We start from the raw sequence: 18,511 nt of genomic DNA, 5'->3' as shown, positions 1-18,511 counted from the left end.
AATAGTGCTGATATACCCAGTTTCTGCACGGTTTGGCATTTCGCCTGCGCAGTGGGAGCCTATAGCTTCGCTTGGAGGCAGCGTGCCTGTGCTGTGCAAGAAGGAAGCAGCCATGTGGGGCCCAAAACAACAGACTTGTGTGTTTGTTTTGACTGCTCCAAGTGAACTTGTCCCAGTGTTTTTGGAGTGTGATAATACAACCATGGAGAAAAATAGAAACTACTATTGAAAACAAAGATTAAAGCAATATTGAGACCTGCTCTGCTGGTTTGATTAGGATGAAAGGGAAATGGAACATCATCTTTTTTGTTACATTGTTTTCTGAAAGGCAACATTCCAGAGTGAAACTTCATTCAGCAGCCGCGTAATCAGCCCGATAGGCAAAGATACCATCTGTACCCTTGCATCTTTTGTTTCTTCTCTGCATGCTCCTTTTTTTATTCCCTAAGAGTACAGGTAAGAGCGGGCTTCTTTCCTTCCAAATTCAAGAAAAGTTACTCTGATTTTAATCCTAGTGACACTGATGAGTGCTCTTTGCTCCTAATTGGCATTAAGATGCTACAGGGTAGTTTCTTTCCAAGCATGAAATTATATCCTTAAACAACTGCTGGCTACCTTTGCAAGCTGAAAGAAATAACTTTGTTGATTTTTCTTCAAATAGTAATCAACAGGTAGGAATTTCTCTGTGTCTCATGCTGAAATTTTTGAGAAGCAATTGTTTAGGGCTTTGGATTTTTTTTTTTTTTTTTACTTGATTTTTGTTTTGGGATTTTGATTGACTGGAATAATGGATCTCTTTACAGCTTCACATTGCTATTCTGCTGGCATTGCCTCTTTTAGTTGCAGGTTTGGTTCAGTGTCAGTCAGCTGATGGTTTCTCTCTTCAGCAGTTTGATCCTTCTGTGGCTTTTAGACTAGAGTAGTTTCAGTTGGAAGGGACCTACAGTGATCATCTAGTCCGACTGCCTGACCATTTCAGGGCTGACCAAAAGTTAAAGCACATTATTGAAGGCATTGTCCAATTACCTCTTAAACACTGACAGGCATGGGGCATCGACCACCTCTAGGAAGGCTCTTCCAGTCTTTGACCACCCTCTCTGTAAAGAAATTTTGCTAGTATCTAGTCTGAGATCTCTATGTCTATACAATGTACTCACCATCGTGTGGACAATTGAGACGATTTATAGTCTCCTTTGCCACAATTAATATTGCTGAAGATGTTATAAAAGCATGGAAGTCTAGACATGCAAAGAACAGACACAGATGCTCAGCTCCACTCAAGTGAAGTAATTTCATTACAGAGAGACCATGAATCTGGTTCTGCTCCCACTTATCCATGCTGACAGACAGAAATAATATCAGTACAAAAAAACGCGTGAAGGAGTCAGAGTTTAAATCAAAACGAGAAGAAAACAGTCCACATAGCCTACTGAATTAGTAGCCTCTCTGCTGACAGCAGCAGTACCAACTTTCTGAATTTTACTATGTAATTTCTAGTGAACTGAGATTGTCTTAAAGCCCCAAGTCTTTCCATTATGTAAAAACAGAATACTCAACTTTTCTCAGACCACCTGGCAGTCATGAGAAGTACTGGGAAGACAATCTGTTTGTCCTGTCTCCCAGGCTAATATTCCATACGTTGGCCTGGGCTGCCTCTTAGGAAGTTTGGGGGGTTTGGGCATGTTTTGTTAAGTAATATACTCTTCTTTGCTGCTCTGAATAGAGTGCATTTATTGCCCCTAAAGAAATTTTTCTTTAAAAATAGGGACCACATGCATCCCTGCAAGATCACTACAGAGTCATGCTGAGGAAAAATTTGTTTTCAGGTGCCTATAGATACTGGTTTTTTAAGCACCAGGAAGGCACGTAACTTCTTATCTATTCCTCATGGTCTACATTAATGGCTGCTGCTCTCAGCAGATTTTAACTGTTCTCATCAGCATTTTTTTTTGTTTCTTTTATCTTCGCTGTCCTCTTTCTGTGCCCACTAAACTACTGTGATCAAAGTCCTTATCTTTGCCTGCATCTAAGCTTCTGCTTTATTTCTCTGTTGTGTGCTTCCTCTTCCAACTAATTTCTTGGAATATCAAAGAGATCTTTCTGATTAGTCACAGTGAGAGAGGTTTGATTAGCAGCCTCGCTGCATTATGCATGCCTAGCACAATTTCACACTCACCACAGCCTGTTCTGACACTCATTTCCTGGAGTCTTGGGGAGAGGACAGCATTAAACGCGACCCATCTATTTCAGCTACTGCCCAGCCCATGCACCTAATGGCCAACAGCACCCCTGTGCCTGCCCGTTCCCAAACCTCCACCGCTCCGTTACGCTGTGCGTTGCCAGAAGATGCTATCTTTCAAAAAACAACGTGCTGCAGTTTGCAGGGAAGGAGTCCTTTCTGAGTACCCAGCGTTTTTAATACACAGTCACCATCGCTGGTTTTGGTTAACTCAGGCTAATTATGATCTTTCATTCAGTGCTAGTAAGGCCATGAAGACCATTTAAGATGCCTTAATAGGATCACTGCACTTGAGTCTGGCTCTAGCCAGACTGCTGATCTGTTAAACAAGCTATCACAGCAATCAGCAGCGAGGGCATTGTTTTCGCTAGGGAGTTAGCTTTGGCTGCTTTCCTTTCAGCCCAGTCTCCCCCACCAGCAATAGTTACACACCAGAAGTCTATCATTATTTATCAGCAAACATCTCCCTCCCCTCCAGGCTGATAAATCTCATCCTTATCTGTTGCCATCCCATGTCAGGAGCTGGGACCACTCAGCTGAATCACCTACTTCATTATATACATGCCATTTTCTAACAGGATATTGTTTCCACTGCTTCCAGATTGAAGAATCTGGATAGAAAAACTGCAGTGGTCATTTCTGTATGGTTCTTTAACGTTAAGCTGCAGTTCATCAAGACTGTGGAGCTCTTTCCAACTGCTTTGAGATGCACCCTTCATTCTATGCATGCAGCCAATGGTTGAAGTTACTTAGAAAAGGAACTCTATTGTAAAGTCTCTTGTGCAACATGCTTTAGGGCGTATTCTTATGGCATGCTGCTGTAAATGTTATCTGTGAAGAATTCAAGTATATGTATATGAATCGACACTAATGTAATCAAGAAGAGAATATGGCCTGATAACCGATGTAAATAGTGGAACCAGATACCCGTTCATTTGTAAAGCAGCTTGAAGCTACATTCATCCCAAGGAAAGATTAAATATCTGTAGTTTATTCAACTCTGAGCTGTGTACGTACATTACCAAATATTTCTTTACTCCCCATGAATTTTATTCCTTTAAAGTATTCTGCAACCTTAGTAATGCACCAGTCAGGCTGTAGTAATTGCAAAAAGACTAGCTTGTTGCACATCCTCACCAGGTAATGAATAATGAAAGAAAACTTTGAAGTCGTCTTTGAGAATGTTTCTACACAACAATTGCCTGCTAGTCTTGGCTGTATGCAGTATTCAACATTCCTTCCAAGAATATGAAAGAAAAATCAGATGTGAGAATATTTGCATCACAAATACAGTTACAGAAGTTTCCTGCTTAAATGGTCCTGCATTTTGCTCTGCAGTCCAGCAGGCAAAAAACAGTTTAGAAAAGATGGCAAATTGTTTGGAATTAAATATTGAACTGGAATCTTTTCCTCAGAGTTCAGAGAGAACTAAACTTTGAACTTTTGTGATCTCAAAAGGTTTTATTTCCTTTAAAATCACATCACTCTCATTTATTTTTCGTATTTCAGTTAGTTACATGCTCCCAGGTAGTAAGAGAATCTAAGCACGTCATCCAACTTCAGCAACTGATCAAATGCATTTTTGAAGCTGACATATTGCCTGGGAAGTCATCTTCCCGACTTTCAGTCTAATTCATTGCGCTTCCCAGATTTAGATCATGGTGGAAATGTGGCTCTGGCTTACAGCCGTGCAAACCCAGTAACTTTAATGAGTTTCCACGTGCAGAAGTGAGGACATTCCACTTGACTTGCAGGGGCAGATGTTTCACCTTAATGACAGCTAATCTAAAAGCCATTTCTTTTACTATCATTTCCCTGCGGAAGATTAACTGTGTTATCATTGTACTGCTTCTGCATCAAGCAATTTCCAATTTGCCAGGACTCTCAGGAGTCACTGTCACCGTTAATTTAATGTGCCACATGAAATTATCACTAGCATTAGAGTCTGCCTTTGGAGTCTTGGCTATTTCAGTCATATTTCAGCTAAACTGGTCTATGCTGGGATCTTTTGGTTTGGTCAGCCATTACTCAGTGACACTGTAAGGAGTCTGACTCGTTACTTAGAAGGCAGAGCACTCCAAAGCTGTGGGATTCAGAAGGCTCCTTCTCCTCCTACTCTTGCTGTGGGTTCCAGAAATAACTTTTTTGTATTCATTTGTTCTGTAGGATGCCAAAGAATACTGCCAACCTGGACCTGCCTCAGAGATGTGTACAACTCTGACACCCCAAGCACAAGACCAGTGGTTTATTTGGTCACAAAAATGCTTGGAGGGTAGAAGACCAATAGAGGATATTGCTGTTTGTAGCATTCAGCAGTTGAGAATGTATGAGGACTGGTGAGAAATGAATTGCCTTCCCAAATGGCAAGGTTAGAGAACATGAGCCAGTCCCAAAGATGTGTCAGCAGCGAGTGGAAGACAATCATGATCGCAGTGGTGTTATTTTCAGTTTCTCACCTATGGACTAGCAATAGGTGTGCAAGTGAAAAAACAGCGTCGGTTCCAGTCAGCTGCCATCGCCCAGTCTCGGCCTTCTCTTTTGTCACAGCCTCGTGCCACTGACCTTCTGGCTTCCACACCTCAATACAGATGTATAACCTACACATCCAAGACCCATGCAACTATTTAATTTTAAATTAATTTAATTTCCAAAGTTTGTTTTAGGCATATGATTCATGGCCAAAACCTACCTGAGACCTTGACAAGTCTACTCTGTGTTGCTGAGAACCACTGAGCACTTGTTCTGCATGCGATGCAAGACTGAGTTTAACCTGCCGGATTAGCTGTGGCTTTAGGTGCCTGACCATCCAACCCGATCATTTTTGTATTTCTATGTTCCCTACACGATTCCAAAAAGTTACAGAGAATAAACTAGCATAAGGATCTCCCCAAAGACTGTAAAGGAAATTAAGAACAGTATCTGATAATAACTTTGCATGTCTCATTCTTGAACTGCGTCACAGTGAATGAGAAAATTTAGCTGTAAAGCCAGAGGGGGAACGTAGGAGGGAGCAGGAAACACAGGAGGATGTTAATGATTCCATTCCATTCCTGGTTTGCATTTTGCTATGCCCCTCAGTTGTGCTTTCATCTCCAGGTCAGTGCTGCGTAGGTCTAATGCAACCTAGCAAATATGCTTCATGGGTGTCACATCGCATGATGTATAGGGATCTGAAGTCACAAGGGAGCCACATTTTTAGATCCAGATCAGTAGTGGATGAAATGAAAAACTGACAGCGAGTAGTATTTTCCCAGTTAAAATGACCAGCTCATGGCGCATCTTGATTGTTTAGAAACCTCAGATGTCATATAAGACATTCAAGCACTGGTAATACACAATATGTTCTGTAAAAGTCACATTAAAATCTTACAATATTAGGAACACCTCAAAGTGCTGGTAATGGTGTAGAGTTTGTTCTTTTAGTACAGGGTTTTAACAATAGAAACATTTATACCTTGCCATTTTCATTTTTTGCAACCTTGCCAACAGTATTTTTGCAATGCTGTTTCTTTTCTTCTCATGCATCATTTGTCCATTCTTGGGCAATAAAAACTACTTACTGGAGAAAACAGGTAATTAGCCGTCTACATAAATTGCCCTGTGACTACATCATTAATGTGTTTGGATGCTTTAATTGATTACATTCTCTACTGTTTTGGATGGCTTAAATGCCAGCTAATGCAATCCAATTAAGCCTCCTAATAAACCTGACTGATGAACTGCAATATAATCACACATCAAGTAGAGATGTAGAGGGAAATGCCACAGAAGTGACAGTTTAGAATAGACTATGTCATTTTGAAGGACCCAAATCACTTCTCGACAGGGAGACTTCTAATGGACTATAACTGGTGGTGGATTTGGTATCCAAGACACCTTTTAAAAACGCGCTTAAGCCAATTCCTATCCACAAAACATTTTTCAGAGAGTCATAGAACAGCCCAGGTTGGAAAGGACCTCAAAAGATCATCTGACCAGGAAAGGGAACCTAGGTGAGATTATCTAGCAGCCTGTCCAATTGCATCTTGAAAACCTCCAGTGATGGGGACTCTACCACATCCCTGGGGAGGTTATAGATTTAAGGGAGTAATCTGCATGAAACTCTGTGCTGTTCTGCCAGATGCCAGACAAGATGATAGCTCCTCTGGCATCAATGTCTATTAATCTAATCTTGACTTTGATTCTCTGTGTGACTTTGTTTCAGCTGTAAAATGGGGATAATACTCTATTTCAGATGCTTGTCAGTATTGCTTAGTTCTGGGTACAAAGTGCTTTGAAGGTGACATTATTTTTACATTTTACATTATTTTAGAAGAACTACGGATTCTCATCAAACCCTTTCCCCAATCAGCGACGCTGGTAAAGGTCACCCCTCTGTTCTGTGTCTGACACCCACTTGTTTATTTGTACAGCTGTCTCCAGCACAAGTAAAGGCCGAGCTTCAGCCCTCAGTGGGAACAAGAAAGCATCTGGGCACCCCACAGTACGCAGCCTGCTGGTCCAGACTGCGTGTTTCCTTTGTTGGCAAGGGTTAAGAAACAATCAAAACACGTAGATACCTCCCTATAGGCATGGCACTGCCTAAGTTTTAGCCCCAGAGTCTTCGCTGTACGTTTGAATCCAGATGCCAGAGGCACACCCTGTGCTGCGTGCACAGCTGGCTGCTTCGGAGAGTGAACTGCATGCCAGCCAGCTGGTACCTGAGGGAAACTCTAACTACAGACGTGCTGCCAGGAGCCAAATCTGTTTCTAGCAGGCAGTGGGGTACCTCTCTGCATCGCCAAAGTCAGGGTCCATTCCTGATGTAAGGCACCTCCAGCAGTTACTACATGAAAGAACTGACCAGACCTCTCTACCTTCTTCTATCCTGCAGCTCCTGACTCTGCCACAGCCACTTTCCACACTGCCACCAATTGTTCAGTCAGGATGCAAGTTCAATACCTCTTCAGCACGAATGATGCAAAACCTTCTAGCTTCCACAACTATGTGCCCTAATAGTCGGTGGGCATGAAAGAAAGAGGTAAGGTAGGGGTAAAAATGGGAAGTTTTTTAAATGTGAAGCATATTTATAAGCATTTTGATAATTCAGAACTTCACACCATGGACACCCTTGCCAAAATCAAGTGTGACAATTTATTGAAGAGGATCTTATGGTTTGGTCTTCTATGTTCAATTAAATTATATGTACATGGTGTTCAAATGCATATGACTACGGTTATATACTCTAAATTTTTGAACTGGTCTGAATATCCGTGGAAAATGGACCTATCTTCTGTCATTTACAAGATACAAGAAGTGCATTTAATAGATATTACAGCTGAAATTTCTATGTGCTCCATAGTCAAGTAAAATGTCTTAAATTCATTTTGTTTGTAATCCGTCTTCCCATACAGCAAAGTAATGCAAAAACATACCATTTAAGTGCATATAATTTTAAAATGTTGTGTCATTAAAAACATAATTGCAATATTCATCACTGTACTGAAATGAAGTGTACAGAAAATGAGACACTGCCTTCCAGAAGAAGTTTTCCTGCCATAGATATTTGAAAAATCTCTTGGGAAACACATAAAGCACGTCATGTGAAATGAGAACTTTCCTAAGAATAAATTACTATAATAGGAGAGACTTTCCTAACTGCTAACAAGCTAGGAAATCATCTTGTCCACTTAAGGACAGCATCGCTTATGCCTGCTGCACAATCTATTTTCCAGTCTAGATATAAAATGAACTGATTTCATACATGGTGGAAAGGGTTAATTCTCCCCGAGAAGTCTGTGAGCAGAGCATTTCATTCACTGGGCGTTTTAAGCCACCTGTGTGCGAGAGTGAGTGTGCAAGGAAAGGGAGAGGGAGATGCAGGCTCAGCACTTTGCCAGACCATTATTGGGGAGAGCCTGTTAAAGCAATCAATGCTGATAATAAGCATTTGTTTCTGACTGCCAGAAAATATAAACATTCCAATTGCATCCCAGAAACTACACAAGCCACCTGACCTCTGCAGCTGAAAAACATTCTCCACAGGACAGAGGTAAGACAACTTCACGTTTTTACCTGCTTCTCTGTGCAAAGTGCATGCATTTAGAAATTCACTACAGGAATCACTGCATACCTTTTATACCTAATAACCACCAGTGTCTGATATTTTTGTCTTCTGACGATGTTCAAAAGATCATTATCTCTAAAGGGAGGGTGAGTGAAGAGTTTTGAAACATCATCTAAACTTCAAGGTTTTCCCAATTCTAATTGGTTTCAGATGTGCATCTACTAGGAGTTATTTACACTACACACATCTGGTAGCCAACTAGCTGTAAGAAGATACTTGTACTGGGGGCTTTTTATGCTAGTTGACAGATGACAGGGTTACCCTGGCTCTCAAAGACAAACCCATTTTTTTGAGCACAGTGAGTTAACCTCTGTAGCCTGCATCCCTGCTACAATAATGGAAAGGGCAGCAGCCAGCCGTTGTCCCGGAGTCACTCGCTCATGCTGATTTACTGGGGGCTAAGGTGCTTGGTTGTTTGGTTTTTTAATGTCGCCCTGTAGCTTCAGATTGTCTTCTGTATTTAAGGTAAAACCGTATACTAGACTCCTTTGTATCAGAGTTTCTTAAATACCCCTTTCACTCTTCAGGAACCGACTGCTTAGACTGAGGCTACTGAAAACATTTACAAACATTTGACAGTACTGGAGTAGTGCATAGTCTTTCGGTTACTAAGCAAAACTAGTGATATTGATAGTAAGTCTGACAGTTTTAGACATGCATTATAAATCTTGGTGCAGGTGAACTTTCCTAAAAAATGCACAATGCTTCACAATTTTTATCTCTAAAATCATTTCTTGCTAAATGAAGAGTTGAAGGTCAATTTGACATTGTAGGCAACTAAGACAGCAACCAAACTTCTGAGAAAGGCAGTAGTGTCCCTGAATACCAGCTTCTGACAGTGCAGTGTCCCAGGTGCAACCATGGTTATTCCGGAATCTCCAAGGCAAATATGAAAAAAATATTCACAGCCCTGAATCAAGTACAGTCCCTGGGCAAGTGAGGTACTGGCTAGACTATTTGCTGTTCAGGGCTGGAGCTCTCTGACCATGAATTCCTCCCATACTCAAGAAACTTTCCCAAGAAAACTCCAGACCAGCTCGCTCTCTCTATACCAGAACTGTGCACTTTGGGATGCCTGAGGAAGCAGGTCTAGTAAGTAGGCATACATGAGTCTTAAAGTTCACAGTAAAAACGTCCTAAAAGGAGGCAGTCACCCAGATTGCCTACTCAGGCCCCACCCCTCCAGGATCCAAGTGTAAAAATCTATGATTTGAGGCTTTTTTGAAACTCTAACCCTACCATTGCAAGCTCCTCATAAATCCAAATTCCAGTAACAGAAGAACCTCCTTTAATTACAAAGCAAGTAAAAAGAGAAGAATCCTTTCAAAGCAGCCCAATACAAACAGCAAACTCCTCATTACTTCATATGTTTTATATCTGTGTTGCTTTGGGAAAAGAGCATGTTTTCCAATAACTGAAAACCCCTCCTGAGAGTTTCTGGAAGAAGAAATCCCCAGGTCAGTGTTCACCTTCACGTTATTGTAAATAGAGATTACACTTTTTAAGCTAATATGTAAAACCAGAGTCTAATGGATTGTGAACTAGACCAGCAGATGAAAGACTAGAACATGAAAACTTCTGCAGGCACTGACTGCCATTGTGACTTTGACAAGTCGCAGTGCTTTCCCGTGCCTCAGTTTCCGCATTAGGGTATAAAGGAACTGAAATGCACTGCAGAAAGAAAAAAAAAATAATAATTTAGATGAGATTTAGGGGAAAAAAAGAGACCACTTCCACTTGCATCATCAGATCTCCTTTGCCATAAAGACTACAAGGTGATACCAAGACCATGTCAGAAACCAAAATGGGTCTTTCCCCTTAGAAGCGACAAACAGAACAGCGACCTTGGTGCACTAGTGGAGAACTGTCAAAATGACAGATTACACTATTTCAGTGACCACACAGAGCTGCTCAAGATAATAAAAATTAATGATTCTGCAAATATATCCTTTACACTTGCTGGTCCTTCTCCTCATACAGAAGAGAAACACTTTTTTTTTAATTAAACTTTCTTACAGCACAGCAACTTGAATACTTGTTACCAGATTACTGTTGTGAAGAGAAACATCTAGAAGAAACAAGACACATTCTTCTTAAATCAAAATCATACTATCTAGTATTGCTATCTCCATGTCTATCAATGTGTATTTTATAGCTCACGTCTCCCCTCACAAACTTCAGCACAAACCAGCAATGTATCAGGTCACAAGATCCTTTCACACCCATAAAAATCTTTTACAGAATATTCAAGTCTTCCCACCCTTGCATGTCTATACTCTCACGTTCACAATTACAGCTCCCTTGACTGCCTTTAATATTAGCTCTGCTTGCGCCTCCTTAGGGGAGGAATCGCCAACAGATGCATGAAGTAAAAGAAAAAAAAAAAATTTCTTCCTGAGTTAAAAGGTACAAAAGTATTCAGGAATGTCCACATCGAATTTTCCCAGTGTATTTCATCAGCAAAAGCGCTCGGTGGTTTATTTCACCAATAGCTTAAGAACAACAACCAATTCAGCTTCTTTAGGTCCAGCACATGGAATTTCATTATCTGTTTTCTGTACATTCTGTATAATTGATTTGTGTGAAAGCACAAACTGATGGGCTGTTCATTGGTTGCAACAATCGCTCCTAAGCCTAAAGACAATGTAGATATACCTAAGACACTGAAATTATGTGCTGTGGTTGCCAATCAGTCAAAATTTGGATCTTAAGAGGATAAAAACTTTTTCCAATAGAAAATGGTATTAATAGTCAAGCATTTCCTTTACTTCTCTGCAACAGCTGCAAACTTCTGGATGACTACTTTGGGTTATACACTGCTATCACTCACCCATGCTGACTTAGTGTAAAAAACAGGTAAAGAAATAATTTGAAATAGGACCTGAAGGAACATGATAAACTTAGTAACCCAGTTTTCTCTCTTTTCTGACATTCTCTAACCCAAAACAGGCTCAGCACTACCCAGACCATTTATCACTGATACCTGCTTGAGAACTGACAAGGGAAGCATTTTCATTACAAATACCGAGCAGTTTATTTCAGAGCTAAATTGCAAGAGTGAAAAAAAAATACAAAATATTTGTCACTACTGACTTTCCAGTCTGATGCTGAGATTGGCCTAACGTAACCTTTAGAAAAGGCAAGCCAATGCCATTGCTATACCCAAAGTTCCTTGCACTTCCTGTTGGAAACAGTGCACCTTTTCCTCAGCTCTGCAAGGAAGTGAAGCCATTAGAGGTACAGGAAAAGATTCTTGATATAGTTCCCACTTGCTCCCAGAATTAAAAAAAGAAAAAGGAAAATATTTTCTTTATAACTAGGTTAATGCTTTTTGAGGGAATTACGATTTTTCTGGGGACATAAGAGATCTCCAGTCTTGATGCTCATGTATGACTTATATGAAGTCACTTGGGCCATGCTGAAATCACTTACTACAGATGTTACTTCTGACTTTGCAAGTCCCCTATCTCTTGATTATGTGGGGAGCTGGGGTCTGCCCCCTGAGGAGCAGGCAGTTGGAATCGCTGATAGCATTCCCAGCCTCAGAGACCGCGTTAGTCGCAATAGCTGTGCATAGAAAGCAGCTGGAATAGAGCCCTTAGATCCTTGGCACCTGTGACATGGGCAGAACACCACGATGCAGGATCTTATGGCCGTGTTACAAGAATAGCTACGTTAAATCCTGTGAGACGCTTGTCTGTCGCAGTATTGTGGGCCTTAACTGGGTGGACCTTCCTCAGAGCCAGCTGCGTTGTAAGGTAACAGTAAAACTGTTCAGCAATAAGGAACATTCACATGCATAGGAAACTAATCTTTTGACACGTTAGAACTTCCTGCAAGCAGAAATCGGAGATCACGCATCTCATCATTACATCTGTAGCTTTGTCCTTATAAGCAGCCTTCCCCTCTGTAGCTAGTTTTCACACACGGACGCCCAGGATCTGCAAGTGCATCCATTTCTTTCAGATCTGCGAGTTCTTACAGTCCTCCTCAGATGGTGGGATGAGAATAGCTGCCTTCACACTTGACAGAAGCTTAAGATAACACGACTGAAAAAAAGCCGCAAATTCTCACAGGGCTTTTGAGGCAGAGTACTGACTAGAAGAGGAGGCTTAGGCCCCTGGCAGGAGAGACTGGCATTCGTTGTTTCCTACCCCATTCACGGAAACAGGTCTGCGTTCACTTTGTTGGAACAGTCTACGTGTGGGTTCCCAGCAAAGCGGGCTGCCGCCAAGAAACCCCTGCTCTGCCTCAGCACTGCCTCCTCAACACACACCAGTCTTTGGAGTGCTGGTGAAGTGCTCAGGTCGAGAGAGGTACCAACCTGGAGATTTATATAGTGTGAAGTTTGGCAACGAGTTACGCTAGCTCAATAAACCAGCCTGCAGGGGAAAAAAAAATAACAAACCCCAAAACCCACACCAACCAACCTGCTTCCCCCTCGCTGAAAGTCAGTTCTGGAAAAAAATAAAATAAAACCCAAGGGAAATTGCATGCCTACCCTGCCTTTGCTTTCAGTGCCTTTCCCAGTTGTTGCCAGACAGATTTCCAAGCAGCAGCATAAAAGAATTCCGTGCAGAGGCTGCAGCAAATCTGTAACTCGGTGTGTTTTCAAACATGAAGCTGCTCCCATACGTTGCACCCAAATGCTGCCAGCACTCTCAGAGCCCGAGGATTTCAATAGGTTCGCACGTCTCTGACTTCACGCTCCTTCGGTGAGCGCAGCAGCCGGATAACCTGGCGGCAGATTTCAGGAAAGCCAGAGGAAACTTCCGAGGAGCTGCAGCCGAGCGCAGGCTCCGAGCACGCAGCCCTGTGCTGCAAGCCCTCCTCCCCTCCGCTCCCGAGCTGGCAACCGCGCTCGGCTGAGCTCAGAAGTTTGAGCATGGCTCCGAGAAGCAGGAGGTCACAAACTCCCGCAGACCTGGGAGCCGACACGTCTCCTAGGAGCCTTCGACTCTGCAAACCCTTCATCTCGGCTGAGGACGGAGCAGCCGCAGCTCAAAGGCTCTCACACCTGGAGGGATCTCATTTTGGATTCTACTGCTGCTAACAGAGCTCTGCAGACCTACTCCCATCCACAGAGGAAAAAGAGGAAAATTCTTCGAAACGGCAAGATACTTTTCGGAGCAGGGAGTGGAAGGCGGCAGCTTTTCCCCCCTCCTTCCCTGTTTGGGAGAAAGGAGTTGCCCAACCTGGTCATGAGACTTTTCCCTACTTCCCAAAGCAGGCTCCTGGGGTTAGGACACGGCCCCGCTGAGAGCCTAGGGTAGTGCAGTCCCGAACAGCCCCCCAGCCGCACACCCTGCGTGCCCCCAGCCTGGCAGGCGCAGGAGATGGAGCATGAGGTTGGCAAGTCTGTGGACAATCAAATGGACAAATACATGTAATAATTTGGAAGTTTTCTTTATCTGTCTTTGCTTTTATTCTGCTTCCTTTTTCTCCCTGATTTGTCATGCATTTATCCTTATACTGATTTAGCTGTGCTGTTAATTCTTTCTTACCCTCCCCTCCTCAATAGAGTTACAATAATGGGGAAATCAGAGAGTCAAATGGATATTGTGGAAAAATCAACAAAATCTGGGAAGAAATCCTGGAGCTTTGTGGCGATCGGTCTGACTGTCTTGCTGCTCCTCATGACTTGTGCAGTGGTCGCCCTGGTGATCCTGTATGCCAGCAGCAGAGGTAAGGAACCTGCGAATAATTCTTCTCTTCCCCCGCAAACAACATACAAGTCTTTTTGCAGAGCTAAATGAAAACAAAAACAGAGGGAGACAGTGCGGTCACCTCTGTGAGGGACTTGTCTCTCTCTGTCTTGTTCCAGGCTCATGCACAGAGAGGATTATGTTGGGTTTTATTTCATTTTATAATTATGTGATGTAAGATTCTATTGTTTTTAATTAATTCTATGCATTTTATGGAATTCACCATTGTTTTGACGAAGGTAAAAAAAATGTTGCACTGTTTTAGAGGGGAAGGTGTCTTGTCTGTGTGCATCTGGCTATAAGGCTTGGCATATCCTTATTTTATAGGAACCTGAGTCAGGATGCATTATTGCCAGGAGTTATAAAGCAGCAGCTGCTTAGCAGATCTAAAGGGGAGATTACTTATTACAGAGGGAAAGCTTTTTTTTTAAAAAAAAAAAAAAAAAGCCAGTGTGCTGCTGAGGAAAGGGAGGCTTTTTTTAGTATTATATCAGGCAATTTGATCTCTAGGTGAGATCTGGTTCAGTGACTTTCATGCGAATGTCTTGCCAGGAACCTGACACTGAGGCATACTGCTCTGAGGCGCTTTGCCTAAATACGTTAGCTGCAGAGCGTGCTTACTCACAGAACTAAGTTTTTGCACTAGCACACCAAATGCAGAGCCCTATTTAAAAATTCTGTGAAGCAATCAGCATGACTGGTAGCAGCGCCTGCCTCACGTGTGTCATTTCCATGAATGCCTCTTGGATTCAGAGCTTTGCTAAAACACCGGAGAATAAAACTGGGACCTATAAATAGCAAAACTGAAGCAAGGGTTTGTTTTCTCCTTACATTGTCTCTGCATCCCCTGCCTGCAGTGAACCGCTTTCTTCAACACTTCCAAGCACCACACTGCACAACTCTGCGCAATAATTCATGAGAAAAAGCCTTTTTGTTTACTCCTTTTGCTACCAGCAATTGTATGTTACCAGTGTTTGTTCCAGTGTTAGGTGAAATCTCTGAGCATTTGGTATGCAGAAAGTTGCTTATGTTTATTCTACTGGCTCAGAAGACAGGAGGGAGGAAAAAAGAAAACCCCAAACAGAGCTAAGTTCTAGGGTAGGAGTTACTGTATCAGAATATTGAGCTATGCAGAATTTTATTGCTTGCATACAGAAAGGATTTGAGAGATCTGCTCTACATCTTGCTTTATGAGTTCAGGCAAATCAGAATTCAGGTATTAACAATACTTGTCCAAATGCTGGTGTCTCATCCACATCCATGGGGAAGAGTCAGTGCACATTAAGCAAGCGCTAGCTATTGCATTTTGTTGATGAAGGGCTTATCTGTGGGAATGCAGTTCCAAAATCTAAATATTTTTCAGGCTCACATCAGCAATTAAACATTCACGGGAAACGTTTCCCAGATTCAGACACTCCTGAGCAAGCCGTGAGCGCAAAGCAGAGCTGATCTGCTGCGTGTCCCGTGCGGCGTGCCGCTCCTCCCGGCCGCTGTCTCGAGCCTCAGAGGCGTGCTGTCAGCACTGCCCTACAGTCAGCTTCTGCCCCTCACGCTTTACTTGTAAGCACAGGTAGCTGCACCACTGCAAGGAGACGCCAAGACCTAGTCAGACCCCAGGGTCACCACCAGAGTTAGGTAATTCACAGGTAGGGACGGAGCAGCAGGAACTTTGAGCTACATCATCTTTGAGATGAGTGCCTATATGCGCTCTTTGGGTCTAAAACTGAGAAAGCAAGAGCTCGTCAGTGCAGCCAGGGAATGTTCCTGCAGAACAGAAACTTTTTTTTTTTTTTTTAAATCTTGAAAAGTTTTGTCCAAATCCAAATACTCCACTTGGTTCTGTTCCAATGTTACATCTAGGCCCGTCCCCAGCGCTCAGTCCAAAGGCTGAAGTCTCTCAGAATTACCACATGAAAACCATGTATTGCTCGAAGCTGTGCAACATAAGTGTGAATCCTACACAATATCAGGAAGAAAACCATAGCTGAGCAGCATTCTTGGGCTAGAACCAAGAATGTTATCCTCGGGATTCTTTTATTTCTAATTTCACAAAAATGTTAGTTTTGAAATGCGTATGGGACGCTGGATTGTTGACTAAGAGCAGATTCAGATTCACCACTTCGTCTGTGTATGTCCTTTATCAGAATGACACTACCCAGACAGGCTTCTAAAAAATAATGCTTTAGCTAATGGAAAATTAAGAGGATTACCCGTCCTGCCTTATACTTGCTCTTTTTTTATATATGAAGGTGTATTATAGGCTCTGTGGTTCAGGGAGTATGTTTTTGTTCTGCTTGTATATAGGTTGCAGAAGAGCATTGTGGTGCATGAAACAGGCCTCTGGTTATAGCAATAATGCATGTAATATATAGATAAAAATCAGTCAGTATTAACACGCAGCCAGACCACAAAAACACTGAAGCTCTCACAGGAATGCAGTTATATAGTTCTAGAAGCAGATTTCTGACATCCAAGGAAGTTTTCATACCCATAAAACCTTGTCTAAATAACCTAAAGGAAAATACAGTAAGAATAGCAGAGTAATGCTTGGGTGATCATAGAAAGGGAGGCAGACAGAACTGAAATAATTTGTTTTTGAATCCGAAGACACCATGCTCTCAATCTTTCCGACACACCCACACATACACCTTTACAGCCTTTTCACAGCTCGCTCTCAGCTATGTTCCGCAAATATTTACTAAGCTCGAAGCTCATCACTTGTCAGAAAGGCTACAGTCTGAAAAACATTTCAACTCTTATTGTAGCTGACACATCAAGTTACATTCAGCGACTTTTCCAGACAACTTAAGAGTTACAAACAACTTACATTCTCATCTAATTGCTGGTCCTGACTACTCAAAAGTCACGTTATTTGTTTAATTGATATTTTATTCGCTTTCTGGCTTCCAAGTTTGTAGGGTTTCTCACAAGTAAGATTTTGGATACATTTTTTGTGTGTGCGTGTCTGCATCCCCACAGGTTGTCACTATTCCCATCTCCTACAGAGGCTGTTACAAAGCTAGAGGGCATGCTTATGCACTGATGCTCTATGCTCTTAGGCAGGCTCCAAACAAATAAATAAAGAGAAATACAACACTTGGCCTAAGAAGCACCTTGTTCTGAGAATGGATTTCAAAAATCCACGTTGTGCTCCTGCCTTTCCTATGTGGTGAATGGGATTGATGTGCACTTGAATAAAAGATTTGCAAGAACCTGCTGACTAGGGGCAATATCTCAACTGGTCACTGGCACACCACGAAAAGGTTGTGGCTGAGATCTGGCTGGTCTCCTAGACTGATGCCTAGTCATTCTTTGACTTTGTGAATGTTCATTAATGAGGCATCTAATCAAGGAGATGGAGAATTTAAAAGTGGTAGCTTACACAAGTCATTTCGTCATGACATCTGGGTGGCAAGACTCTTCTCAGTTCTACTCAGATGGAGCTATGTGAATGTAAAGTGGGAATGTGGAGTGACAGACCATGCAGGGCTGCAGAAGTGGGCAAATACTCAGCTTGATGATTCTCACATGAAATTCTGTCTCAGCCATGCTTATAGATAGACTACAGTTAAGAAATCGTAAGATAGGTGGTATAAAAACCAAACACTTGTGTTATGGAGTCCATTTGAAGACACTGACATCTGGTGTAGACAGCCTTCTCAGAGGAAGAAAAGCTAAATTTGATGATTATATTATTTGTTGCAAACAATTCACTGTTATAATAGCAACAAAGGCAGTCTGCAGTGCTGACAGCACTTCTGCAGAAGAGATCTGTGTGAGAAACAGATACGGTGCTGAAAGGTGAAGCTCACACTTGACTGCCTGGTGACAACTGTGGCTCTAATTGTTTCAGTGTGTGCCATCCCCAGCCATCTGTGGTCCTCCCAACACACTGTGGGAGAACACCAAACACAAACTGCACAGAATGATTTGCTTCGCTTTTGTTGCCTAAAAAGGAACTTCAGTAAGGCTGTGAAAAGCAACTTGTATTTCAAAAAAATTGTCATTCAAAAGATGAACTGATAAAGAGGAAAACAGTGCTCTACAGTTCTCAGAAGTTATCCTTCTATCCTACTGCTGACCAGTGCATGAAATACTGTTCAGTGGCTTCTTGTAAAGTTAAATTAAGATGATAGAATTCTTTACGGTGAATCCAGTGGGGTCTGAAGCATGTCCCATTTCTGCCGTTTTTCACGTGAGCAGTTGACCTCTGAAGTAGCATCTGGAGTACTTCTTTTCCCTCACTTTCTTCCCTCTGGAGTAGTCCCACAGCTAAGGCAGTTTTATTTAGCTCCGTTAAAGCTTGCCTCCCCTTATCAGTTTTCTGTTGGTGCTCTGTCAGACTGCAAGTGAGGAAAGCCTTCAGTCTGCAGAGGGTTCATTGGTTCTTTTCTACCAAAAAGACTGTCAACAGAGCAAGAGTATGACTTTATGAGGTAAATGCAAGGGTGACAACTGCAG

At 42.2% G+C, this 18,511-nt stretch overlaps 1 protein-coding gene and 1 long non-coding RNA gene across 2 annotated transcripts in view; both read left to right on the top strand.

The window, feature by feature from the left end:
• Positions 1-236: 236 nt before the first annotated feature.
• Positions 237-8,234, top strand: LOC142363338 (uncharacterized). The gene is made up of 3 exons (XR_012765671.1): positions 237-456; positions 7,113-7,259; positions 8,186-8,234. It is a non-coding gene; the product is annotated as an uncharacterized LOC142363338 (long non-coding RNA).
• Positions 8,235-13,258: 5,024 nt separating this feature from the next.
• MMEL1 (membrane metalloendopeptidase like 1) overlaps positions 13,259-18,511 on the top strand; it is a 31,061-nt gene continuing 25,808 nt past the window's right edge. The window contains exons 1-2 of the mRNA XM_009934427.2: positions 13,259-13,731; positions 13,867-14,030. Coding sequence (XP_009932729.2) covers positions 13,682-13,731; positions 13,867-14,030 — 214 coding nt within the window. The 5' untranslated portion in view covers positions 13,259-13,681. The remainder of the gene's footprint in view (positions 13,732-13,866; positions 14,031-18,511) is intronic.

The sequence above is a fragment of the Opisthocomus hoazin genome, chromosome 16, assembly GCF_030867145.1.
Source record: "Opisthocomus hoazin isolate bOpiHoa1 chromosome 16, bOpiHoa1.hap1, whole genome shotgun sequence".
In the NCBI taxonomy this organism is placed as follows: Eukaryota; Metazoa; Chordata; class Aves; order Opisthocomiformes; family Opisthocomidae; genus Opisthocomus; species Opisthocomus hoazin.
Note: the sequence above shows the minus strand (reverse complement) of the source record. Positions and strands in the feature narration are given on the sequence as shown.